At 54.0% G+C, this 26,242-nt stretch overlaps 6 protein-coding genes and 1 non-coding gene across 7 annotated transcripts, besides 2 other annotated features; 5 read left to right on the top strand and 2 right to left on the bottom strand.

The window, feature by feature from the left end:
* Positions 1-2,323: 2,323 nt before the first annotated feature.
* CYME_CMT610C (methylenetetrahydrofolate reductase) lies at positions 2,324-4,231 on the top strand (the record flags this gene model as incomplete). Its single annotated transcript, XM_005539490.1, has 1 exon — positions 2,324-4,231. One exon carries the CDS (start codon positions 2,324-2,326, stop codon positions 4,229-4,231), a length of 1,908 nt encoding a protein of 635 aa, XP_005539547.1.
* A 1,056-nt stretch (positions 4,232-5,287) lies between these two features.
* Positions 5,288-6,785, top strand: CYME_CMT609T. Its single transcript, XR_002461719.1, has one exon. It is a non-coding gene; the product is annotated as a hypothetical transcript (transcript).
* Positions 6,786-11,339: 4,554 nt separating this feature from the next.
* CYME_CMT608C (SEC14 protein) lies at positions 11,340-12,368 on the bottom strand (the record flags this gene model as incomplete). Its single annotated transcript, XM_005539489.1, has 1 exon — positions 11,340-12,368. One exon carries the CDS (start codon positions 12,366-12,368, stop codon positions 11,340-11,342), a length of 1,029 nt encoding a protein of 342 aa, XP_005539546.1.
* Positions 11,420-13,629: a sequence feature (repetitive element).
* A 1,884-nt stretch (positions 13,630-15,513) lies between these two features.
* Positions 15,514-16,479, top strand: CYME_CMT606C (hypothetical protein; the record flags this gene model as incomplete). Its single annotated transcript, XM_005539488.1, has 1 exon — positions 15,514-16,479. The coding sequence occupies one exon, from the start codon at positions 15,514-15,516 to the stop codon at positions 16,477-16,479; it is 966 nt and encodes a 321-aa protein (XP_005539545.1).
* A 1,327-nt stretch (positions 16,480-17,806) lies between these two features.
* CYME_CMT605C (box C/D snoRNP component Nop58) lies at positions 17,807-19,354 on the bottom strand (the record flags this gene model as incomplete). Its single annotated transcript, XM_005539487.1, has 1 exon — positions 17,807-19,354. One exon carries the CDS (start codon positions 19,352-19,354, stop codon positions 17,807-17,809), a length of 1,548 nt encoding a protein of 515 aa, XP_005539544.1.
* Positions 19,355-20,438: 1,084 nt separating this feature from the next.
* CYME_CMT604C (hypothetical protein, conserved) lies at positions 20,439-22,796 on the top strand (the record flags this gene model as incomplete). Its single annotated transcript, XM_005539486.1, has 1 exon — positions 20,439-22,796. The coding sequence occupies one exon, from the start codon at positions 20,439-20,441 to the stop codon at positions 22,794-22,796; it is 2,358 nt and encodes a 785-aa protein (XP_005539543.1).
* Positions 22,447-23,961: a sequence feature (possible transcribed region).
* A 198-nt stretch (positions 23,962-24,159) lies between these two features.
* CYME_CMT602C (similar to lanthionine synthetase) lies at positions 24,160-25,656 on the top strand (the record flags this gene model as incomplete). Its single annotated transcript, XM_005539485.1, has 1 exon — positions 24,160-25,656. The coding sequence occupies one exon, from the start codon at positions 24,160-24,162 to the stop codon at positions 25,654-25,656; it is 1,497 nt and encodes a 498-aa protein (XP_005539542.1).
* Positions 25,657-26,242: the final 586 nt, after the last annotated feature.

Genomic DNA, 26,242 nt, shown 5'->3' with positions numbered 1-26,242 from the left:
TCAACATCATCGGGGAGATTCGCGACACGCTGGACCAAGAGTTCGTAAGATAAACGATATCAGTATTGGGTCCGTGCGTATATACCTTCACGCTTCTCATTTCCGTAGGTGTCGCATGCTCAAATGATTCACGCTGCACGGATTCCGTCCCTCTGTTCCAAGGCAAGGTGTAGGCGCAGGTATTCCTGCCGCTCGATTGACGATGAAAAAAAGCAGGACGTCATCTCTTGGCGACTTGGTCACAAGCCGATGAGGAATGTTTGGCGAACCCGTCATATATAAAATTGGTTCCGTTCGAAAGGCAAGTCCTCGCTTCTTCGTGGCCGTCGATGAAACGGCATTCGCGATCAACAAGATACATGTCACTGGATAAGCTCCCAGAGGCTCGCGTTTCTTTTATTTACATGGAAAAGGGTCTCGGACGTCGACACCAATGAGCGATGCGATCGCTCCGAGTCTGGAGTGCGTCACCGCTTTGTTCGATGGGAGCACACAAGGATTGAAAATTCCCGACTTGCTCGTCAGCCTGGACGCTACTGTCGTTAGTTGCTTTATAGTATATAATACTGCGTTCCACAATTCTATTTGCGAATAGAAGCACGTTCGTTGCCGCGCGCAGCGGATAGCGTACGCACCGCGGGTATTGCCCATGAGAGGAGCGTGATTGTAGGGTACGGAATCGCGCGTGAAACTGGGGATGGCATTGGACGGGGGCTCCCGTACCCGCCAACGGCATGTACAGCGGAATGAAGCACGCGTTGATACTCCACACGACGACCCGAAGAGCAGGAGGACGTGTGGCGGTAGCTATACCGGACCATCAGCCCACAACCAGGCGTCGCAAATGCAAAGCGTACACTGGGGATTTGTACAAAAAAGATGAAAATGGCAAGCGATGCGTACATCGCAAATGCCATTTTTGCATGCAGTGCATTGAATGCAGACGAAAGCAGCGAAATCGGGACTTTATAACTACAATCCGTATCATTCGACTGCTGACGACGGAGCTTGAAGCAAAAGGCAGCATCTGCGTTCTTTAATGCAGAGGTGGGACTGATGAAGTGGAAGCGATCGAAGAGCAGCGCGCAAAGATTTGTATTGATAACCGTACGAAGCGACCCCAACGTGAGCATCTACGCTCGAGTCTCGTGTGTGGATCCTTCCCATCTTACCCGGAATTGAGTTTACCAACAGATAGGCACGAGTGCCGCTGCTTGTGCGGAAGCAACGAGATGCGTCGGCGGGCCGGGACATGGCTCAGGATGCGACCGATGCTCTCGGTACCATCGTCAGAGGGCCTTGGTTCTGTTGAACGCAGAGCGAGCGTCGGGACTCGGCAGTGCACGTTAATAACATCCGATCCAATCTGGCAAATGCATCGCGTCAACGAGGCTCGCACGGCTCCATGAGCCTTGTAAGCTGCAGTGCAAGTGCGGTTGGCGTTTGTCTGTCTTCAAGGTAAAAAGCATGCAATACTCATAAAAGCCTCTGTCTCGATTTCAATGAACACAAGAAACTCAATGTTCAGAGCCTGTGCATATACCAAGATGCCTGGCACCATAGCAAAGCGTCCCGAGGTCGGACGTTCGATGCATTCGCACGTGTTCAACTGATGACCGTTCCCGCCCAAGAGCACGTCCATTGTCTACCGGTGCCATCGCAACACTAGAGCCCGCACAATGCAGCTGCAATTCCTATCGTTATCAGGAAATCTCCCGGAAAGTAATACGCAAGAGCAAGAATCCTCCAGATGCATGCGTGCCGCTGATTTCCCTCAATGCAACGAGCACCACCGGGTACCGGGAAAATCGGACACTAACGCAGGCGCTACTGCAGTTCGTTCCACGTACGTCCGAAAATATCTACGTCAAGTCATCGATCCGTCATCCTCAAGACGAAGCTGCTGTCCAAAGAAGAAGCACATTCGGAAGATGCACACAGGCGCACCGATCTCCCGTAACGAAATGCATCGATGCGTACAGCAGCGCCAGCCTGCATCACACGACTAATGTGGCAGCAGTAGCAGCATCCGTGTACCACATCCCGATTACATTACATATGTATCGACATCGAGAGATTGCTGCACTTCACCTGCCATGAAATCGCGACAGAATACACCGCATGGCGCAAATACGGGTACGGCGGCGGCGCTTGTCGATCGCAACGGAGCGCCTGCGCTCCGGCGTCGAATGATAGATGATTCGCTCGTCTGCCGGGGCGCTCTACTTCCAGTACGCATCCATACACGAGAGCGTGCGTTTCGCGAACCTCGCACCAGCCAGTCATCGTGGCGACGAGACCGCAGTCCATCTGAGCTGAACCAATGAACGGCACCGTTGAGGTGGAGTGCCCCAAGCGGCCGGAAAGTCGAAACAGTGTGGCCGCGTTCCGTGAGCCGACCGTTCGTGAGCTTCCCCAAATCAAGGACAAGATTGCCCACTGTGTGGAGGAAGGTAAACGGTTTTATAGCTTTGAGTTCTTTCCGCCAAAAACCGAGCAAGGACTTCTAGGACTGTATGAGCGGATCGCACGCCTGTCGCGCTTAGAGCCGCTTTTCGTTGATGTCACCTGGGGTGCCGGGGGCAGCACCTCCGACCTGACACTGGAACTGAGTGGAAACATCCAAAAGTTTTTCGGACTCGATGTGGCCATGCATTTGACCTGTACGAATATGGAAGAGGGTATGGTCGATAAAGCACTTGAGGAGGCACGGAAACGAGGTATCCGGAATATCGTGAGTCTGCGCGGTGATCCGCCGGTTGGCCAGGAGTGGCGGCAGTGCAAAGACGGCTTTGCGCATGCGAGCGACCTCGTGCGCCACGTTCGGAAAGTCTATGGTGACTACTTTTGTCTGATCGTTGCTGGCTACCCAGAAGGACATCCAGCGGGGCTCCTTGACGGCAAACTGACATACGAACAAGAACTCAACTACCTCAAGGAAAAAGTTGATGCCGGTGGGGACCTCATCATCACGCAGATGTTCTACGATGTTGATCAGTTTCTGCGCTTTGTCCGGGACTGCCGCAGTATCGGTATCCAAGTGCCTATACTTCCGGGTATCTTGCCAATCCAGTCTTATTCGGGTTTCAAGCGCATGACTGGATTCTGTCGAACGCACGTCCCCGAAGCGGTCGCCGAGACCGTCGAGCGCCTCAAAGACGACGAGGAGGCGGTCAAGAACTTTGGTATCGAATACGGCACTGAAATGTGTCGACGTATTCTGAATTCGAAACTCTCACTAGGCCTCCACTTTTACACGCTCAACCTGGAAAAAGCCACGGTTTCCATATTAGAAAACCTCGGCTTGGTGCCCAAGTTCGAGTCAGTGCGCGCGTTGCCCTGGCGACCTGCCACGATTGACGGACGCCGCTCCGAAGATGTGCGTCCAATATTCTGGGCCAATCGACCTGCGAGTTACCTCCTTCGCACCGAGACCTGGGATGATTTCCCGAATGGTCGCTGGGGCGATTCTCGCTCTCCGGCGTATGGTGAGCTCAGAGAGCATCATCTGTTGGGTGGTGGAGGTCTCTACACGGCCGACCAACTTGAGCGCATGCGCGAGGCCCTCGGCACGCCGCAGAATCTCCACGACGTCTCCGCGGTCTTTGTCAAGTTTTTACGTGGTGAGACGAAAGCGCCGTTCCCCTGGGCTTCCGAGCCGCTTGCCAATGAGACGAATTTGATCGCAGCTGCGCTCGAGCGGATGAACTGGCAAGGATTTCTGACCATTAATTCGCAGCCCAGGGTGAATGGTGCACCATCTACGGATGTCACGGTCGGCTGGGGCGGCGCTGGCGGCTACGTTTACCAGAAAGCGTACGTTGAATTTTTCTGTTCTGAGGAGCGGATGATACAGCTCCTCGACGCAGTCCGCGGAAACACGCCCGAGTTCGGGTCGCTATCGATCTATGCGATCAATAGTCGTGGCGACCTGCGCACGAACGTCAGGAAGCCGCGCACAAACGCAGTCACTTGGGGTATTTTCCCCGATCGTGAAGTCATCCAACCGACTGTTGTCTGCCCAGAAAGTTTCAAAGTATGGAGCAAAGAGGCGTTTGCCCTATGGAAACAGAACTGGTCCTCGATCTACGATCCCGAAAACGGAACGCCGGAGGAGCGTCGCGCGTATGCACTGATAGAACACATCCGAGAGACATTCTGGTTGGTGAACGTCGTCGACAATAATTTTGTTACTGGTGATATATTCAAGCTCTTTGCCCGCATTGGATAGGCACGAATTTTTATCTGGCTGGCACGTGCAGGCCCTCGAGGCCAAAAAACACGTTTCGCCACTGGGACTGAGGGTGCGTCGCAGCAGCGCTGCTCGACCATGGAGACATCATTCGCTCAACGTAAAAGTCTGATTGCACAGCGCCCCGTGCAGCCGACCGGTACGTGATGCGCTCATTTAGCGTAGACGGCATAAGAGTGCCGCCAATGAATGTGCATGCGCTTTGGTAAGCCTGGACGTCACATCGACAACGTCTGTCGCAGCTCGTGCAGCCTATGCGGCAGCGTGGCGGAGCTGCCAGGCTCCCGGCGGGTACGATGCTCCTGGACGGTTCGCGTTATGGTGCTGAATCGATGCGTCGAAGTACAGACCTCTCGCGCAGAGGTGCGGCGGTTATCCGTATCCAGAGACAGGTGGACGCTATGGGTCCAGTGCTCGTGCGCTGCAGCGCGGGTAGCAAGGCGCGTTCGTAGTGGCGTTCACTGGTCTATTCAGAGGAGTATTGAGGGATCAGGGATTCCACGGGCGACAGCCGAGGTACATGATATTCGGGTATGCAGAGGGGAAAAGGGAAAACAGCGCCTACCGCCTTGAATAGTGGCAACCCGGCGTCGCAAGCTACAGAGCGCAGCTCTAGACACGGGTGGTGCCGCGTGCGCTCGGACGCAAACCAGATATCGGACTTGAGGACATGCTGGAACATTCACTCCGCAACATTTTCGCAGCTGGTGGACTGCGGAGCCGTCTTCCAATACTGCAGGGTGTTGCTGCAGCTAACCAGTGCGCAGTGAACGAACGCTCAGATCCTGGATCAGAACTCGATGAACGCGGCCTTTCATGAAAGCTTTGCGTACGCACTACTTCCATGCTTCTCACAAGGCGTACCGCTCTTCAGACATAGAGTCTGACATCTCCCGTTCATCACTTCACAGAATCTGGGAGAAGAATCATTCTCAAAAGAAAAGCACCAATCCCATGTTATGGGGTATGGCGCGCGGGCCGCCTCTGAGCGCCACCCCTGCCCGTGCCGCAGACGACGTGCTGGTTTGGTACGCCACCGGCGGCGGGGCGGGGTGCATTCATAAACCTTTCTTTCGCAGGGTTTGAGGTCCAGGTTGTCGAGGCGGCAGCCGCTAGAGCTCAGCGTTGCCCACGCACGCTCGCGGCTAACTGGAGCAAGCTCCACTTGGCTGCTACACTTCCGTCGGGTTGCTTTCTCTTGTTCTTGGTGCGTTGGGTTTGCACAGAGTGAAGCATGGTCAAGAGCAACACCAGGGAGCTGGCGCTACCGAAGCGCTCCCAGATCGAGCGCCTCGTAAGGCACGGCCCGGTGTGCACCTCCGAGTTAATTAGCTTTTTACAGTGTCTGGGGGCAAACGAGTTCAATGAGGCTGCTTGTGCGAAGGATAAAGCAGCGCTCGAGGAGTGCGTTGCACAAGCAAAGGCCAGAGCGAGCGCGACAGTCAACAAGAAGCCGAAGAGTACGGTCATGTATCATTTAAAGCGCCTCTATTACATGAGGAAGCGATAGCGAGACTTGATGTGCTGTGCGTTGGAGCAGTATGCCCTGGATGCGACGGCTTTGTCTCGATTTCGGGAGGTGCGGATGCGCTGCTGCCTTCGGCAATGCCTCTTACAGACTTTTCATCGATACCGAAAGGCGTCGTTGCGCTCTGACTGATGCAGAGGTGCGCACGACACAGACACGTGCTGAGAAGAAGAGACACGGCGCGGGCGATGCTAGCGCATGCGCTGAATTGGACTTTTTTTTTCTGGCAGAGGGCACGTTGGATGTCGCTCTGTCATGTAGGAGGAGCGTTTTGCGCGGAGATTTACGGTCGTTTAGCACGAGGAGGTTCCGTTCGGGTCATGGAAGTGTATTTTTGGGCTGCTCGCGCTCGCCTGGAACATGGGCAGGGCGCATGTCGTAGACATTACTGGGTGCGCGCGGCGCGCGGGATGCGTAGGAACTGCTGCGCGCGTGACTCTCGCTTCTGGCATGCGACGAATTTCTCGATCCACGAGAAGAGACTGCGATGATGCGCCCATAAATTGAGAGATCTTTCAGGAAAGCAGGTCACCGTCGTGTAAGGCGCAAGGCCTCGTGGTCTTGGGTGAGTCGCACGGCATCGCAATGTCCCTCGATTGGGAATTCGGATGCATCAAATCTCTCCGGAACGGGCCTGGTGTCATGCCGCTTCTGCGTGTGCCGCGGATGGACATTTCGGTTAAACGAATCCTTCCGTTGCAGGCGTCAGTGTCTCGAGCATGCGGGAAACCGGACAAGTCGTCGACCGTATTTTTTGTACTACGGTGATGTATGCTACATGTAAGCAACGTTATACGCAGATAAGTGCATTCTGGAATTCGTGTGCCAGCACACTTGTTTTTCGTTTTTGTTCGTTTCCCTCGCAGGTATTCAGCAGAACAAGTTTGGTTCTGCACATAGGGTTTAGGTAGCCGAAAGACTTTGTACTGCTATCGCTGGGTTCCGAAAACTGGCCTTACTCGCGGAAACCGGTTAATCTTTGGTCAGCTGGTAAATGATGCACCCTTCTTGAAGTCGCGATCTTGACAATCGTGCTGCGAAACCAGAATGCATCAGAATCTATCCACATCACTGTTTCCTTCTCAAGACACTCCACTCCAAATGTTCTGTTCGAAATACTATCCAGGAAGCTCGGAGTTGTGAAGTATCTATACCATTGGGAGCACCGGTGATTAAGACACACGTATGGGCAACCAAAAGCGCATGTCTCTGTGGTGGAGCGCTGTCCGATGCCCGGCACACAATCGATCTCGAGCGGGAACGCGAACGCGTGTTCCAGGAGAGCCTACCTTTTGTCTCGGGCGACGAGCATGCGCCATGGGAATATGGCAGACCTATCTATAAGTGTTCCAAGGACGGCAAACAACTGTTCACAAGGAATAGAAAACCGAGCATTCCGACAGCATCAGCTCTAGCGTGCGATTCAAGTTTCAGTGGACCACAAGTCGCCAAACGGGCGAGATCATTCGACACCAAATGCTTTGCTGATGCACTCCGTGGCTTCTCTTTGCCACATATTTATGTCCTGATCGTACGCAACATCGCTGTCCATGACCGTACAGCGGTCATGTAGTGCACAGTTGAGCTTGGTATCAAGTCATCCTACGTACCGAGGCATCCTCTCTGGATCAAATCCATCGTGGGCGTCTTCTCTGTTGTCGAACTATTCTTTTAAGCTCAAAGTTCCAAAGGCAAGTTCCTCTCTGCCTTCAACAGCTTTGGGCTGCTGTATTGCTCTGCTGCGCGTGCGCAAGCGGTAGCGAACCGGTTCTTAGGGCAGGATTGATGCATAGCATAGGAATTCCAGAGGCGGAGCTGCCATCTGTCTACATTCCTCTCGAATGTTTCAGTCAGATTTTTCGTGTGCCAACTGATGCTCGGGAAAAACGTTGAACAACTGCCTGGTTTTTCCATTGCTCGGTTGCATGGGATATCGAAAATCATGGACACCGGGAGACATACCAACGAGTGGAACGACGACGCAATGACCCATCTGGACGCGCTGACCGCCGAATCGAGCAGAAGCGAATGCTCCGTACGCTTCAGTCAAGTGTCGTCGAGCACCCAAGTCGCTGCTGCGAACGATCCTTAGCATGAGTTCAGGCGACTGCGCTGGTGTCGCCAACCGTCTCGGTTGTACGGAGGTAGGAATCGTGTATTCGCCAAGTTGCTCCGTGGGCTAGACAAGGATACGATCGACACGCCGCGGTGGTTTGTGGTAGACCATGGTGCTGGACTTTTGCTCCTTTGACGACGAGAACATCCTGCGAATCTAGGGGTCAATTCTATACGATTCCCATCGAAACTTACAGGACGTCATACATGCATCAAAGGCGTGAATGTCCGCTGTGAAACTTAGAGACAAAGCGCGTGAAACAGATCCAGATGCACGAGGTCGTATGCGGCAGGCCGAGCGAATGCCAGCTTACGAGGCAATGGGAGACGACAGACGCTACTCTAGAGTGATTCCCGCTGTAACCTTGCCCACATAAGTATCCTCTGCAAAGAAATCTCATTACCTCCACCGATATACGGAAATGACTCATGCATCTAGAACGTCAAGATGCTTTGACTCCGGAGAATTTTCGAAGGAAACGCTTAGTATTCGATCTGGTCATTGTCCCAAAACGACGGAGACCTGCGACGACCGAACTCAGTGGCCAGTAGAAAGGGCATTGGGTTTCCGCCTGCAGCACGGTATTCGTGTGATATGGTCGGAAATCCAGCAAGGCGTGACCGCCGTATATTTACCCCAGGAGCGGTTTTCTTGAGCATTTGGTGAACGATTATGGTGTCAATCGTGGGATGTTACTCCATCAATAAATTGAAAGACGCCATCAAGCCCAGCTCAAGAAGCGGTTCCAAAGGCGATGACCGGCGCCCGCTGGGAGCGTTGCGAATGCGTACGCACGATGGTTGCGTATTCGAGATGATGCCGCGATGGCACTGGAGCATCAACGCGCGCTCACGAATGTGGCAAGCGTATGGTATGCAGTACGTGTGCGTTGGACACCCGAACTTGCTGTACGCTATCGCCGGCGGTGCAGCGCGAATGCGTCGCGCTCCAGTTCGGGATCGAGCACAGGTATACGCCACATCTAGCGCTCATTGGATCGGATAATCTTATGTGCAGTATTTTGTCATGCATATGGCATATTGAAAGATGCATACCTAATATGCATTTCGTCACTAGTGCTCGCTCTATCTATGCTACACCAGCATTCATTACATGACAGGAATCAAGATGATTCACGTAACGCGTAAACAAAGAATCGTGCTATAACCGATCTGATCATCCGAGTCATACGTACAAGCCTGTACGCTTTTTCTTTAGAGTTGTGCAGCTTGCTCGAATCACGTACATGTCACGTTTTCGATTTTTCAGTTTCAAGGCAACTCGTTGTACGGCAAATCGCTCTACTGCATTGACGACGAGCAAGACTCTACGTCGTCCCCAGATGAATATTTCATGCGCTCGTGCCGCATGTTCACTGAGCTGGTCACGTCGAATGATCGATTCCGCCGAAAAGCAAATCTTCCGCTGTACGTGACCATCGACGAAACGGCATCCGCCAGCACCATCAAGATACCACTCACAAGATATGCATCACGAGTCTCTCATCTCTTCTGTGTGCCTGAAGAATGGTTAAGGACTCGGACACCAGTCATCGAAACGATCGCTACGAACGGAGCGTACATCCACTTTCGGAACCGGAAGCGCAGACTGATCGAAATTTCTAGACATGAACTCCAGACTGGATTTTCGTTCCGGTACTTTTTTCCATATGGACGATATGAGGAATCACAAATTCATGATTGCATGGAACAGCGCGCACTTGCATGTGCAACAGACCGAGTAGACGCCGTGGGGATCGCCCAGACAAAGCCATTGCTTGTAAGGTATAGCGCTGGGCACCAAGACGCAGGAGGGTATCGAGGCGAGGCTTTTGCACCTGGGAACGGTATGTGCTGGGTGCCGAAGCCAGCGTCGACACTGTACGGGGCGGTGCTCGCAGGTGGAGCAGGTGTGCTCGTGCACAAATGGGAACAGCTGACCGTAGTCAGGTGCGTCTGCACTGCGAACAGCGCATTGCGGCTCCATGCGAATAGATGAACATGGGACGCGGGGCATCGGTCGCAACTTCCGTCGGTGCATGCAATGCGTCGACAGCTGCCGTCAGCAGCCAACTCGGGACTCGAATGCCGCTATCAGGATCCTGCGACTGGTGCCAATGCAGCGGCATGACACGGAGAGGCCGATGTGTTATAAGTTGAGAGGTTAGAGAGTGAGGAAAAGAAGGTAGTTGGATAACGAGCCCGCAAAGCCTAGTGTTGATAACAATTGGAAGACACCTAGACTCTAGTGAGCAGGCCCGAGTTGCCCAAGTGAATACGTTCCAATTTATGCTGACACAGGTGTAGCAATATTCGAGTGGAAGCAGCTATGTCACACTGTATAAGGTTATATTCAGCTTTGTATTCGGATGAGCATATTGCGTTTTCAACACGACGCGATTCCTGCCTCGACGTGCTATCGGATAAGGCGTGGTCCGCAGAGCGTTATTCGCGGAAAATTATTTTACATGAATTTCCGGAACCTGAAAAGGGGATGCGGACTCCATCGAGAGCGCAGCTTCCAACAGGAACGTTATCTATGACGTTGCTGGATGTCGAATGACGAGTACCGCAATTTATTTGACAAGAAGCTTCCAAGCCGGTACCCATGTAGGTGCTGCGGGGTGTCCCCGCGCCCGTTTGTCTTTTCGATGAACTTCGCTGAGGCCATGAGTTGAAAAAAGGTTGACCTGGGCGGCTCGCAAATAAACGAAGCGGCTTGCGAATGCACTCAGTGGCTTTAATAAAACTCGTCTTGAAGAGACCGCTGTACAGCCAGCTCGATATGCCTCCGAACATGATTCTCTGGATACAGGAGTGGCGTTCGACTGCAGCACCTAGAAGCTGGAACTCGAGCATTGGGCACAATGCATGATTTCGTAAACTTTGCGAATGGGCCCACGCAAGTCGTTCCTGAAACGCGCCGCGGCTTGCGCAATACATCCGCACGAAGCGAGTTGCATCCTGCGAGATCGCTTCTGACGTGCACACCGAGATCATCCGAAACGAATACATTCGTGTCGTCACATTGCGCCATATCGGCATTCGGTATCACCATTCTCTAGGAGTGCCTGCTGCGACCGTGCTGGCATCTCAAAAACCATTCCGAATCGCTCTGCGTGCAGTAGAATCCACTGCACGCTCCATGATCAGGCACCTTGCGCCTAAAACCGAACACTGCGCATCATTGATAAGCGATATTTCCTTCATAGCTCGAAGCGCTGATCATCATCCGTCAAGAGCATACCGTATCGGAAATCTGATCGAACTCCATATCCATCGAGCGTGGTATCTCGAGCGTCGCTGATCCTCCCTACGCACGAATTCCAACGACCGATGTACGCTACGCAGATCATGATATCGAAGGACTCTGATTCTATCAGCGCTTCGTTTGCCCACTGAACAAGTAAACAGCAAAATCAACGGGGCCCTGTGGTGCTGGACTCAATCGAGGCAGCTCATGCTGTCGTAGAAAACGTCCTGTGTATTATTAACGTCCTCCTCAGCACAAGGAATCATTTCCACGCGCTCTGGATAGGATTTAATTCTCAAATACTCAGGAAGCACTCGTTCGCGAAAGTATTCCTCATTGGAGTATCGCCAAGCGCTTCGCCCGCCGAGTTCGATTTCCAGCGCCTCTGGGTCAAATAATTGATTCATCAGCGTCCGCATATTTTGTTTGGTGCCTTCTTTCGCCTTTCGACTGCAAAACTGTATTTTTGCGGATGTTCGCCGATCGATGAATGGTTTGACAATCTCAAAAAATGTCCAGAAAATTGCCGGTGCATCAATGCAAACAGCGAATCCTAAGCGCTCCGGATAGTAGTCTTGGAGAATCTTCAACGTCTGTCGCTGTACTTTAATAGACGGTGCATTTCGCAACGAATAACCGGGAAAGTCAATCACGAGGCAGATTTTCTCGACTGGCGGCATCATCTCCGCAACAGCTCGTTCGAGCGTGTACACAAGCTGCCTCATTTGTTCGTGAGCCGTTTTCCGCTCACTGGTGTTCTGCAGTCGCGGTTTCATGAAGACTGCTGGTCGACCAAACCGGTCTTTACCGTGCACATACAACTTGCCGGTCTCAGACTGGCGCTTGACGTCCGCGAGCTCGGGATCGAGCATCAACTGCTCTACCCCGAAACTGCGCCGCCACACAATCGTTTCGTGCAGCTGCCGGAACGCTTTTTGAACGTGATATCGTCGCGCCCGTAGAAACCGGGATAGGCACGCCTCATCCATCCAGGCCTTTTCGGTCGGCGTGAGATTTAGTTCGGCGGCAGAGCGCACCAGCTCCGAAAGCGCTTCTAGTTTCGCTCGTTGGGCCGCATTGAGCACCGGTGTGTATACGGTGCCCAGACCTTCAGCGCCCTCAGGTGCCTCTGATCCTTCACTCCCGAAAAAGGACTCGGATCCATTCGGTATCCAACTCCCAGAGCGCTCTCGCTCAGGCGAACTTCCGCTGAACGCCATTCTAGAGTCGAACGATGCCGACCGTGTACAGTAGTGGCGAGCGACGCGCCCTAGACTAGACGTCTCCGACTGACGTGCAGACGCCTACCCGTCTTTTTGAACCGGCCACGAACTTCTGCTTCAAATTTTGTCTCATATAGTTCGGCTTTCAGAGGTTGCCCCATAAAATTCTCTCGTGTCAACGCCGGAGGTCTTTCCTCCATCACCGCACATCTCCTTATATTGATAGCGGCATTACAGTCACGATTCACATACTCCATATGTTTCTTGCCGTCAATAGTTGTACTTACTAATGCGAGTAGTCCACGAACTTTCGCTCGCCTTTCCATTTGCTCCTCCGTCAGCAGTCCGTACTTTTTCATATCCTCAGGGTTCCGCTGGCGCTTTTCCATGTCCACTCTCTGAAGCGCACACCCGAGTTCATGGTGTGTATAGGACGTTCGGGACTCATCTAAAGCTATCGTAACGAAACGCCGTGCGCACTCTTTGTATGTTCTGGTCGTTGGAGCTGGCGTAGTCCCTTTTCGGTTCTTCCAGCGCCCTGCTCCGTACGCTGCTACGAGCCTCTGAATTTCATCCTCCTTCAAGGCACTCAACTCATTGAAAAAGTTCGCAAATGCACGCTGCTTTCCGCAGTACAGATTCATACGCAGACGAGCCCACCGGGGCTTGGTATAATCCTCCCACAGCGCATCCCAGTGCGCAACGCGAACTTCCATGAATTTCCGAAACGCTTCAAAGTCCGCTCCTCGGCTCGTCACCTCGCTCAAAGCTTCAAGGTGGTCCTTCATTCCTGCATTCCACGTACAATTTTCTTCCTTGCATTCATTATACCGGATTTTCGGAAGTATCTCGCTCTCGAGAACATCAAAAGACGCATGTCTTTCTGACGTAAGTTACCGTCAGTGCCATCTTCTGCACGCCTGGATGCTGCGATGGTTACGATTTTCGTTTTTCCAGGGTCCGCACTGACGACAAAGTCGTTCTCATGCACTTTCTGTGTCGAAGGATCCGCCTCCTTCTCATCTTCATGCTTCACCGCGTCAACGAACTAGACCCGTGTCAGACTAGAGTGGAACGGACGTCGTCTGTCTAATTCGGTGGTACACGCGAAACTTTTGGTTTTTCCCACTGTCACCGACGCCAGCTTGTGTGGGATTGTTTTGTGACAGTTTCTTTTTCCTCTTGTTATCTCTGGCTGCAAATACGCCGGTCTCTTGTTTTTCTCGAGCGCCGTCTTCAGGAATCGAAGGATGCTAATGGCAGCGTAAAGAAACCGATTGTACAGTTTCGCGCTGTTGTCGATGTCTTTCATGAACAGTCGGAAGATACGATCTAGTATTCAATTACCGTGCTCCTCTTCCTTGCATGCAGCTCAGGTGCGCTTTTCGCAGCCGGGATACCTGACTATGTTCAGGTGATCCCAAACGCCCACCAAATGTCCACCTGCGAGCACCGCCCCGTACAGTGTCGACGCTGGCTTCGGCACTCAGCACATACCGTTCCCAGGTGCAAAAGCCTCGCCTCGATACCCTCCTGCGTCTTGGTGCCCAGCGCTAGACCTTACAAGCAATGGCTTTGTCTGGGCGATCCCCACGTCGTCTACTCGGTCAGTTGCACATGGAAGTGCGCGCTGTTCCATGCAATCATGAATTTGTGATTCCTCATATCGTCCATATGGAAAAAAGTACCGGAACGAAAATCCAGTCTGGAGTTCATGTCTAGAAATTTCGATCAATCTGCGCTTCCGGTTCCGAAAGTGGATGTACGCTCCGTTCGTAGCGATCGTTTCGATGACTGGTGTCCGAGTCCTTAACCATTCTTCAGGCACACAGAAGAGATGAGAGACTCGTGATGCGTATCTTGTGAGTGGTATCTTGATGGTGCTGGCGGATGCCGTTTCGTCGATGGTCACGTACAGAGGAAGATTTGCTTTTCGGCGGAATCGATCATTCGACGTGACCAGCTCAGTGAACATGCGGCACGAGCGCATGAAATATTCATCTGGGGACGACGTAGAGTTGTTTTCCTCACCAGTCAAACAAGGCGATTTGCCCCGCCCATGAGATGAAACAAATCATAGATCGAAAACTTGAAGAATTCGTGCTTTGAGCAAGCTTTATACGCAAGTCATGGCGAAGCGTGGAATCTTGCACGATAAAATAGGATAATGATATCGCTTGTTTTACGATCCATTGTTCAAGGGCATTGCAAACCATCTTGAATCCGGTGACAAAATGAATCCCAGCAGCAAAGGGTCAGTAGAGCCTCTCCACAACAGGCGGCAGAGAATCCTGAAGTTACGTTTGTATTCGTATGCCCTCACTGGTGCGCTTCGAATGTCAAAGCTGTGCATCTAGAAAAGTTTGAGGGAGAAATCGAAAAGTAGGAACAGCGCAAATAGGCCAGTGCTCTATTCTAGCCTGACACGAGGGTAGAGCTCTGTTCCCATGGACAGAAGAAGGCGGACGGACCAACTACAAGTGCTCCAGCCTCTATTTCTTCGTAGACATTTTTCTTTTTCTCTGAAGACAATACAGCTTCCCTGCAACACTCAAAAACCCTTGTGGTCTTCGAACCTGCTCTCCATTACATTAGTTGCGGCGAGAGCAAGAGCCCTGACGGATACGCACGAGGGCCGTTTCCACTGCCCCGGAGTGCGAACGTGTTAGACACTACCGAGGTACCGCCTCGGCGCTCTGCCAGAGATGTGCAAGCCCCAGCACTTGCATCGGTGGTCGATACCTAAACCAAAGGCAACCTGCTTGTCAGTCGCAGCTCGCGCTCTGACGGGTGCTTACAACCGTTCCGAGCCTTTCGAACGCAGAACAACACAGCTGCTCAATCAAGTCGCAAGTTTTCCGCTCAGGGACTACCGAAGCTATTCATACAAGTCCCGCACTATTCGTAAACGGACGAGAGCTGTTCGCATCAGGCTTTACTGAAGCGCCTCCGCGTATGCAGTGCTACAGCACGCGCCTCTTCAACGACATCCGCAATGTCCTGGTCGTGCGGAAGCGTGCGCAGCGTTTCTCGCCAACCGTTGCCGGAGACTAGAGTTCACCGAGTCGTCGAGTAGGCAGTGCATACCGTGCAACTGGTTTAGAGAGTGCAGCGGTACGCAGCGGCACTGGCTCGGGCACCAATGACAGCGTCGGGACGCCTGCAGCACCAGCGCCTCGTTTCACGTCAAGCGACTGCGTTCGTGTACTGTGCTGGGTCGCGCCACTTTTTCACCAAGCGCTGGTCTGTAAACTGCTGTCAAGGTCGCGAAAGCGAACTTGTTCATCGCTATCAAGTTCGCAAGCAGCAATCTGCTTCGGTGACAGTTCCTCGGTTTGAAACAGTTTCCGCAGTGCCCAGCGGAAGATGCTGTCGTGCTTCGAGGAGCGCGTCTGGCGAAAGCGGTCCGGTACCAGCTGTACAACCACCGAAACTAGGTTTTGTGTGCACCTTTGGCACAAGAATTACCGTAGACTTGTTTTGGATTGGTCTGCTGAGCGAACTCGCCCTCTTTCCCCTAGGACTCGGACTGGGTGCGCTCTTTTCCTTCGATGTTCTTCAGCACACGAACTGGACGGATGTGGAGGCTGTTCGAGATGGCGTCCTCTACACTGTCCCATTCTCAGCGATTTTTTTCAGTCTCGACATATTGCCGATTCCGGCCATAAAGCGGCTGAAGCGTTTAACCGAGCTAACCGTCAGAAAGGTGTTCGGCGAACGCAGTGTTCTCGAGACGCTCCTGTTTTGCATGGCTGCCGGCTTCGGAGAAGAAGCGCTTTTTCGTGGAGCGATTCAAGGCCTACTAGATCGATATTTCGGGGTGCTGCCGGTCTCGGTGGCGGTCAGCGCGCTAGCATTTGGCGCCGCGCACTCCGCCAACGTCGCTTACTTCGTGCTCAGCAGTATGGCTGGTGCTTTCTTTGCGATTCAGTTTGAACTGGCACATCACAATCTAGCAGCACCGTCTATCACGCATTCCCTTTACGATTGGGTGACGATTCTAGCGATCAAGTTTTTTGCACAACCCCCAGATGCGCCGGCCCCGAACATCGATGCAAACACAGCGCAGCCAGACGAATTCAAGGCCGGCACGAAAGATCCCCCGTAAGACGTTTCTTTTTGCGCATACATCAGAAGCCGAACGTCTACGGCGTCGTCGGCGCTTTCGTGAGCACCATTGGATGCTCCAAATCGCTCTGGAAATGTGAGCGTTTAATGCAGAAAGGATATATGCATTCACAGGGAGCGAACTCTCGTGCAGCGTACGGCGTTCATGCCTGCGTGCGTCCATGGCGAGGCGAGACAGAGAGCGAGCGGAAGCGGTACCCCAGCGCTGAATGCGGACCCCCTGAGAGCGATCGCTTCGCGGCACGATGCTGCCAAGAGGAACGCACACGAGGGTTTTAGGGGGGGGCTTTTGTCCTGACCAAGCCACGAAACGTTCTGATTGAGCAATGCGTGCTCAGTTCATGTTCGTGGTCGTGTTGGGCGCCATCAAAGATAACCGGATTATAAATGCAGCGTCCATGATACCAAAAATGACCCAAGACCATGGAGGGTAATTGTATGTACGCACGCGCAGACGCCTCCGAGTCTTTTGTGACCAGCCGCCTGCTGTCGGTTTCAGTTTATCAAGGCACACTTCGAGCCTGAGAGGCTGCTGCACAAACCTGGATTATGACGGGTCCTCGTGTCTCGTCTGTAGCACCGCACATCGTCTGATATCGATGGCAGCGTCAAAGTCTCGGTTGATGAACTCGTTGCGTGCAGTGCCGCTGGCTGAATTCACCAGTGCAAGGATTCCTCGAATGCGTGCCCTGTGTGCCACTACAGACTCAGCGTCGTTCCGTGGGGCAAACCCCTTTTCTGGACTATCTCCCTACTTTTTCCTCGCCTTTCGCTCTTTTTCGCTCAGTGGTCGACGAGATGGGGATTTTTCGGTTGTTGTTTTCCGGGTTGCCGGCGATGACGGCCTTCCGGGATCCCCGACTTACATCTCCATGGCTTTCCCTCGAATTTTTTAATTCTTCAAACGAACGCACTTTGAATGCATTTGCTATAAGCCGCTAAAACGCATTTGATGACCGCACCTGGGGGTGCACAACACCACTGGGGTGAAAGACTATAGGAAATTGGTCGCGGCGTACATGGGCCTGAATACCATTTTCCTTTACCCTGAATGGGAAAGCTCCGCGAAGAGATTCACAAGCACTCGCTGGTGCCTGTTTCGGTATCATATGAAATGAGCAGGCACAGGGCATCAATGGGCATGCTCTTTTGCGTAGGCTGGGCATATCATCCCGCAGTGACGCTGCGAAAACGCGAAGAGATGATGGAGCGACAGGCGCGTCCCGCTTCATTTTAAAATGCGCAGGTTGCGTTCCAGCGCACGTGAGCATGCTATCAAAGAGGCCACCTCCAGCACTACCAGTGGCTTAGGGACGTTCATCTGCCTCCTTGGGACGCTTGCTCTCACGGCTTCCGGTACCAGAGGGTCCATTTCTGTGGCGCTTCTTATCGTCCGCCTGGTCCGCAGAGGTGTGGGCCTTATTCGCGGCCGCAGGTCGGAAAGAGTAGCCGTCGGATGGCAACGCATCATCGCCAACTCGATAACTGCGTTTTTCCACCGGCGGATCATACCGTGACGGCCGTGAACGGGTGCTGTCAGCGTGTACCGTCGCTGGATACGATTGCGCTTGACGTCGACCAGGCGCACGGCTCGACGCTGCGCTCTCCAGTTGCCGGAGACGGCGTTCAACCTTTGCTCGGTTCTCCATTCCAAGCGCTACACGTGCCGCGGACTCATCATCTACGGCTGTGATTTGCTCGACATTTTCATCTCGTTCGGTAAGCGCATCTAGGCGTACCGCGAGCGCCGTCTTCGCTGCAAGGACTCTGGAGATTTTGCCTTTGATTCGAGGTGGCGCTTGACCAACCAAACTCGCATGGTAAATTAAGCCGTACTTTGGTGTAGGGTGCTTGGTCTTCAATGCACGAAAGAGGGCTTTCTCAGCGCCCAAAATCTGGATCGTCGACGCTGGGAACTTGGCCAGGTTCAGCAGGCTACCCGCGTGTGCAATCAGGCGAGCACCGACGATTTCACCGACCATGGCTGTGAGGTTCGGAGCGATCGCCCGCATTCGATTACAGAGGTACGCAAAGAGCTCTGCGCGATATTCAGACAAACTCACCACCTGCAACGCAAGCTCCTCGATGTTCCGCTCATCTTCGTCGCTTATTTCCGTGCCCATGCTCACGCGTGCTGCGGACTCTACAGCTTCCCTATGCACTTGGTCCCCAAACTGCTCCCAGTCGATGCGGCTGACACCTCGTCGAGTGCCCATCTGGGCGATCAGTTTTGCATAGAGGGCATTGTCAGGGACCAGTTTGGAAAGTTCCGGGAAGTGCCAGCCGAACCATTCTCGCAATCGCATGGCGTATGTGTTGATTTCCTTGTCTAGGTCATCAAGGAGCGCAATTGCTTGTACAATCATGGTATCGATCTTGTCGGGTGAGAACTTAAGCTTGTATCGAGAAAGCGAGTGCGCCAAACCGAGCACCATGGGACGCTCCGTTTCCAGTTCCAGCTCCGATCGGAGCAGATCCGAGTACCGCGCACGTAAACCTCGCATAACCTCGTTCAAACCCGGATCATAAACGCACTCCAGATCGAGCTTTTCTTTCACTATGCCGGCGAGTTTCGGTTCGCAAACCGCCACGGCATCGCTCTGCTCCACATTCCGTTTTAAGAACTTTTTCAAACTCTTTGACAACTTGCCCTCCGAGAGCGCAGCCGCCGCGGTCAAAGCTTCAGAGAGATCCTTGAACTTTTGAAAAGCTTTCAGTTTAAGGAACTTTCCGAGGCGCTCCGGATCTGACTCGAAAATGGCGCCGAGATCTTCTTCGGTCGCCGCCCGCAGGCGTGACTCGTGGCGAAGCTTGAACAGGGCAAAGCCTGTGGACGTCTCAAGCAGAACCAACATTGGTGCTACCTCCAAACGGAAGAGCAGCGATAGTAGTTCTCTCGCCGTCACGCAAGTGCCAGCCACTTGTTGTTGACACTGGAACCAACCGTAGTTACGAGCACTGGCTGGGGAAACGCGCCCACGGCAAGAAGTACCGGTGGCGCTGGCAGCGTCGCTGCCGTCCCAGCATGCGGCGAGTCTGAATGATTCATATTTATGGAGATATGAACGTATAATTACATATATGTTTCATATCTAGAGGAGATCATACACAATGACTAATATCGTCCTGGCCACGCGAATGATGGCGATTCGCGGCTTTGGTGCAACAGCGATCAACTGGAAGTTGTACACCCTTCCGTGTATCTTGCTATCGTCGGCGGGAGCGTTGGTAAACAAGTGTGGCGTTTGTGAAGGACGCTTTCCCGTGTAGCGACTTGTATACTGTTGCTGCGGAACAGGCTGCGTCGCTGCACCGAAAACAGCGGGAGTCCACACCTCAAACCTTCGCGACGTGCGCAAGCGTCGACGTCGAGGCTCACACGCTCCGCGTGGCCGACGAATTGAGCAAAGCGGATCCTGATTAGGTATTTTTTGAGTGAGGAAACATCTAGCGCTGGACTGGAGCTGCGTAGCTGTGGAGCCGTGGTTACTTCTGGGTAAGAGCCGAGCCACCGAACTCTCTAACAGATATTTTAGAGCTCAGAGCGCGAACGCAGCACTTTTAGGATTGCTTCTCCCGGCGGCTGGCCTTGTGGAACGCGCAATATAGCAGCCATTAGAAGCATCAGTCGATCAGCGACTGTTCTGAAGAAGGCTTTGCTGAGAAGCTTGACGTGGACAGAGAGCTGCAACCTGTGCTCCCGAAGGACTCCAGCGGGTTCTCGTGCCAATCGTTTCCGAGTTTACTATCACAGTGCATTGTGAGTCCTTGGCTGCCTGCTGGATCGAAATAGGAAGCACAACAGCGCTCCAGACGAACGACGTACCGGGGGAAGACGGGGTTTCGCGCCAGACTCGCCACGTCTCTGGCGCGTCGCGCACGTTCATCGCCGTTGATTTTTCGGGTAATTCCTCGATACCAACATATCGTCTTCATGCGATGATTCTGGAATCACGAACCGCTTCTTTTGACGCGACACCAGAGATCGTGGCTCATCCGAGAAGCCGCAAGCCGACCACGCGTGAGCTTGCGAGATTGGGCGGTTCCGTACGTGCCGCGCGACGACCAACGTCGAGAATGCCGCGAGTACGGCGACCCCAGGAGCGAAATAGACCTGAAATGCTCCAGCAGCCGGCGCATGGCAGTGTAAGGAAAAGGCTGCTTTCTCTTGCACTGGTTCCGCTCATGGTGATTGTGCTGTTCATGGTACAAGCACGCATGACTGCAGCATTACCGGTGAAAAGTCCGAATCCGGTCTGGCACAAGCAGACGTTTGCATCGAGGCCTAGTGGTCATATTGCGCTGGAGAGCACGCACTTGAGCCGCTGGAGCATCCAGCGGCAACTCGCTGTCGTCACCGGCGTGTCCGCGCAGAGCGCACAGAATCGTGGCGCGTCACGCAAAGTGCCGCGGGAAATATACGGTACGATCACTGGGAAATGGATGCTCCCGACGACAGTTTCTCAGTCTGGTGCAAACGAGCCAAGTGCACCGTCGGGGAATGCGTCGCTTGTCGTGGAGAACACCAAGCACACAATTACGGTTCCACGTCGCGACGTCTACCAGCTAGGGTTGCATGAGAGCTCCGGCTTTGCGTCTTTGTCGCTCATCCAACGATTGGCACCGAAACTTCTCGATGACTCGAATTCGGGCACTAGAGGTGGTCAGGACGCGGGCGCCTCTCCTCGAGCAGCAATTGATGTCGTCCTTGGTGACATATTACTGCGAGACGGGCGATATCGTAGCAAAGGCGATGTGTGGATGAATGTGCTGGGTCTGTACAGCTTTCCGGACGGCACGCTACTGCTCGCTGGCGATACCCGAGTCCGGCCTCGAGGCGCCATCAAGCAACTCTATGAAGCGTACCTAGACCTGCCTCAAATGAAGGACGAGCGAACCCCGCTAGATCTGGCTACGTTCGAACGAACAATAGTGGAGGCGCTGCAATCGCCCGCTTCCGAGGCAGCGGGCGGGCCCCGCGTCTCCGAAAATGGAACACTGGAGACGTTGAGCCGCACGAAGGACGCCCTTCGTTCAAGAGAGGCGTGCAACTCGGAGTCCGTGTCGCTGGACGCGGCGAGGTTGCGCCTGAACGCCGCGAACACACGTGCCGCCGTGCTCACGAATCGAGAGCGTACAAAAAGTGCTAACGAATCAGCTCAAAGTCAGTGGTACAACCCGGCCATCTTGTGCCCAATCCGAGCTGTTCTGCATGTGGACAAGTACTCGAATGAGCACAATGGCCGCAATCACGAACAGCGGCCCTTGAACTCGGCCGGTCTCGCCGAGGCAGTTCTACCCCAGTTGTCCATGATCGGTGACCTGGACACCAGCGATGCGTGCCGGGGTCGCGCGCGCTTCCAGCTGCGCCTCTCGACGGCAAACACCATGAGAATCCTCTCCGCAGCGCAGAAATACTCGCTTGTGTCGATTCTTTTCGCTATCATGCAGATAGCTGTCATTCTGAAGCAGATGGAATCAACGAATACGCAGGCGTCAGCCGCAAAAATTAGCATGCTCTCCGTCGGCATGCAGGCGATTATGGATGCGTACATGTGCCTGATGCATCTCGTCTTTGGGGTAGTCGTGCAGGCTCTCTTCAACGCTTTTGCAACTGCGTCCTTCTTCTACTTTGTGATATTTAGCGTATTCGAGATGAGGTATTTGCTGATGATCTGGAAGGCTCGAAACTGGCGGGTGAACAATACTGGCTGGGACACCGTTCGCCGAGAGCTTTCGCTACTCTATTCGCGCTTCTACGCGGCACTACTGATCGGTGTTCTTGCCATTTATCACATGCAGAATCACCTGAATATCATCATTTTCGGAATGTATTCATACTGGCTGCCGCAGATCCTTCGAACTGCGTACCTGGATGCACGCCGCTCGTTTCTGCTGCCCTATGCACTTCTTTCGAGTAGTGCGCGGCTGCTGGCGCCTCTGTACTTTTTGGGATGCCCATCCAACTTTTTACATTTGCGACCGCGGCCGCGACTCTGTATTGGACTCGTATGCTGGAGCTTGCTGCAGATTGTTTGGATGGAGAGCCAAGCACGCTGGGGTGGTCGCTGGTTCATTCCCAGGCGTTTGCGGCCGCAAAAGTACGAATACAGTCGGCCGTTCGCGGTGCATTCGCAAGGCGACTGTGTAATCTGCATGCAAAGCCTCGAGGATGAGGAAACAAGTGCGGTTATGGTGACGCCCTGCGACCACGCCTTTCACAGCGAGTGTCTCCTGAAATGGATGGAGATCAAGCTGGAATGTCCCACGTGCCGGAGGGCGCTTCCCATGCCCTGAGGAAACGACGCTCTTTGGTACGATGGGGAGTTTTCCGATTCACGAATGAGCGCCCGTGGCATCCCGCGACGCGGGCGCGTCTTCGCACCTGACAAGATCAAGCATGCAACCTGATCCACGAGTCACAGATATGGATTGGGTCATAGGCACGAGGGTGACATCCGCGACGCCAAACGCGTCGGGCTGCCAACTTTCGCAGAGAATCGTGCCCAATGGAATGCGTCAGCAGCGCTTTTCTGCAGCGAGTCGAATGAATGCATGAATCGGGCCGTTTGCCCTATGATGGGCGCGTGCTGTCAGCAGCCAGGGCCGAGAACAGTGCGCCCCTACACAAATCTCTGCATTTCACAAGCAGCGGAAGAATCTCGGGCAGTTTTTCATGGTGTTCAATCAGAGCGGCGATGGTATTGATGAAGCCCGGACGTGTGCAAGGCTGTACCCACACCATCTTGAGTGATTCGCATATGCGACGCAGCAGATTGACGTCGTGGCGGCCTTGTTATGCCACGGGTCCGTGCTTCATTCCTCGTCCGTCATCCAGTCGAAGGGGAGCACTGCAGAGCCGGTGTCAACACCATCTATCATTGAGCAGGTAAAACCCGTTCATGTGGGAGCTTCCGGTACCGATTGATTGCCGCATGCATCTAGTTCACAGCTCGGGATGCTGCTTCCGCCAAGGAAGGTCTTCCGCGTCACCCTTAAAGTCGGAACCGATCGAATCCTTTATACCGGAGTTGTTTCCGAGATCAGACTTGCTAGTGATAAGAGATGAGCGCTATGCAGAAAGATTTGCGGAATCGCCGCTTATGAACTGGCGCGTGTGCGAGGTGTCATCCCCGGTACCTAGTCCTTTCCGTGGACACACGCTCACGTCTTGACCTGCGACGCCCGAGGCCCAGACGCTCGAACAACGTTCAGAAGACAAGGCTCGAGTGCAAGACTAGCCCAGCGACCTCAACGACGATACCGCTGCATACTTAGCGCCTCCGAAGCTGCACTGTCACTCGGTCGCATGTAATCGCTTCACGATCGAGTGCGTCCGCAGACGTTCCAAGGATATCGCTGTCGACCAGGTGCATCGACAAGGCCCTCTATATCGACCTGACTGGACAGCACTGGACTTGGGGCTGGCGCGCGGCGGTCGCGTTGCGCTCCAGTGCACACTCCAGCGCCAACGATAAGCGTTCGCGTGCGTGGCAGGCCCTTCTGGAGCATAGCGCATAATCCTTGAAGGTCCAGACACGTTTACGTGCAAAAGTCTAGTCTAGCAGTTGTGGTGTTCCTCTGCACAGCACGCGCGAGCGGCTTGCTGAGCATTGGTCATACAAGAGCTGCGTAGCGCTGCAGGCGCTTTCCGGGCGAAATGGCAACACCACGCAGGGGGACGGTGCGCTTTCGCAAGGGGGCTCGGTTCTTCGAGAACGACCTGAACCCTTCCCAGTTTAGCGAGCTTGCACAAGTGCTAGATCAAGGTCGCTATGATTCTGAGGTCTTTACGACCTTTGCTCTGAAGACGCTGGACAACTTGCGGTGTACAGCCCGGGCGATCCAGACGCGGTACCCGCCGCGTTTCGCGCTACGTGACCCAACATTGTACACCGGCGGTGCCGGTATCTGTATATTCTTCTATCACGTTTGGCGAAACCTGAAAAGGATCTCGCAAGAGCCGAGTATGGACGAGTCTCTGCGGCAGGCCATGCAGGAGCTCGCAGAGTCGGCGCTTGCCAGCGCTGCAGAGTACGCATCGTTCAGTTTGCAGGGTCTTTCACAGAGTCACCAGCGCGGCACGTTCCGTTGGGATCAGGTTGTTGCCGAACGAGGTCCAAGTGTGTTCTGTGGACAAGCTGGGGTCTATCTCGCAAGCGTGCTCGTGGAGAATGCGAGGGCGAACACGGAAGCCTGCAAGGCGTACATGGAGCAATTTATACGTATGGGACAATATGCTGTACCTGACACGCAACATCAGGCGCCGTCTTGTGCCGACGAGGTACTCTACGGGAGTGCCGGGTATCTCCTCGGCTGGCTCTACCTGCAAAGGGAGCTCGGGCCGAATGCGCAGTGGCTCGGGCAAGATATTGCAGAGGATGTTGTTGAGTATCTGATGATGCGAGGTTCCATTCTGGCGGACAATTGCCAGCCCGGTGCGAATATCTTGCTCTACCAGTGGCACGACAATATGTACATGGGTTTCGCCCATGGACTCATGGGTGTGACTGCAGCGCTCTTGGAGGCCTGTGCGGCACTGCCGGAGAAGGCGCGCCCCACGCAGAGCGACGCACTTTTAAAGAACACGCTAGGGTTCATTTTTAGTCATCGTGAGCCCGATGGCTTTTACGACACTCGGGTCAAGCTTCAGGAACGAAGTCGTTTTCAAGAGCTACGTAGCACTGATAGCAAACGCCTCGTGCAATGGTGTCATGGATCGCCCGGTGCGCTTTTTCTCTGTGCTGCTACACAGCGCCGATACCCGCACTTTCCGAATCTGTCGGAAGAAGCTTCGCTTGCGGCGCGCGTGACCTGGCAAGAGGGATTGCTGCGAAAGGGTCCGGGGCTGTGCCACGGCATCGGCGGCAATGCCTATGCCCTGCTCTGTTGTTATCAGATCGCGAGGTCATCTGACCCGAACGCTATCGAATATTTGCAACGGGCGCTTGCGTTTGCGGACTTTCAGGTATCCCGCTCGAAAGCTGTGCCTGATGCCGGCATGGCAAGCGCCATTGATCGAGTGCCTTGGCTGCTATACGTTGAAGGCACCCGAATCCCGGATAACCCATACAGTTTATATGAGGGCATTGCTGGTTTCGGATGCCTGCTGGTCGATCTTTTATTGCCGCGAGAAGCGCGCATGCCGCCATGTTAAAGCGGTTCGGTACCGATTGCATCGCTGGGCGCGATGCAATCGGCAGCGGAGGCTTCAGCGCAACGCCCAGTGTCCGTCACGACGTCCTTGCATACCCTGGTTCTGGGTGAATGCTCGCTTCGAGCGAGGCGAGGACAGCAGTGCGCTGCCGACATCCTGCTGGGAGACGATCCTGCGCAGTGACCCGCGCTTTCAGAGGATGATGTGGATTGCTTGCCCATCGAGATATTCTGGACGGCATTTGTGAGCATTCGTTAACACGCCTACAGCATAGGCGATGATCTGCTGCTCCGGAGAAGATTCCCGGCAACTGCACCAGCTTTGAGGGCATAAATGCTTCCGGTTCTCGGGCATCATGCCACTGGACGCCACGTCGCCTGTGCTTTTGCCGTGCGACGTCAGCATCCCGCCGGACACGGAAGCTGCGTGGCGGCACGAGAACGCGCTGCTCTCGCCGCTGGTGATTCCGAGCCTGAATCGCAGCCCGCGTACTACACCTGCGACTCGCCTCGACTATTCGGTGTACAGCGTACCGGCCAGAAGCGATCGCATCGAAGACATCAAGCCCAGGTCACGCAAGCTGCCC

The sequence above is a fragment of the Cyanidioschyzon merolae genome, chromosome 20 (genome assembly GCF_000091205.1).
Source record: "Cyanidioschyzon merolae strain 10D DNA, chromosome 20, complete genome".
Classification (NCBI taxonomy): domain Eukaryota; phylum Rhodophyta; class Bangiophyceae; order Cyanidiales; family Cyanidiaceae; genus Cyanidioschyzon; species Cyanidioschyzon merolae.
This window is presented reverse-complemented; position numbering and strand designations above follow the sequence as displayed.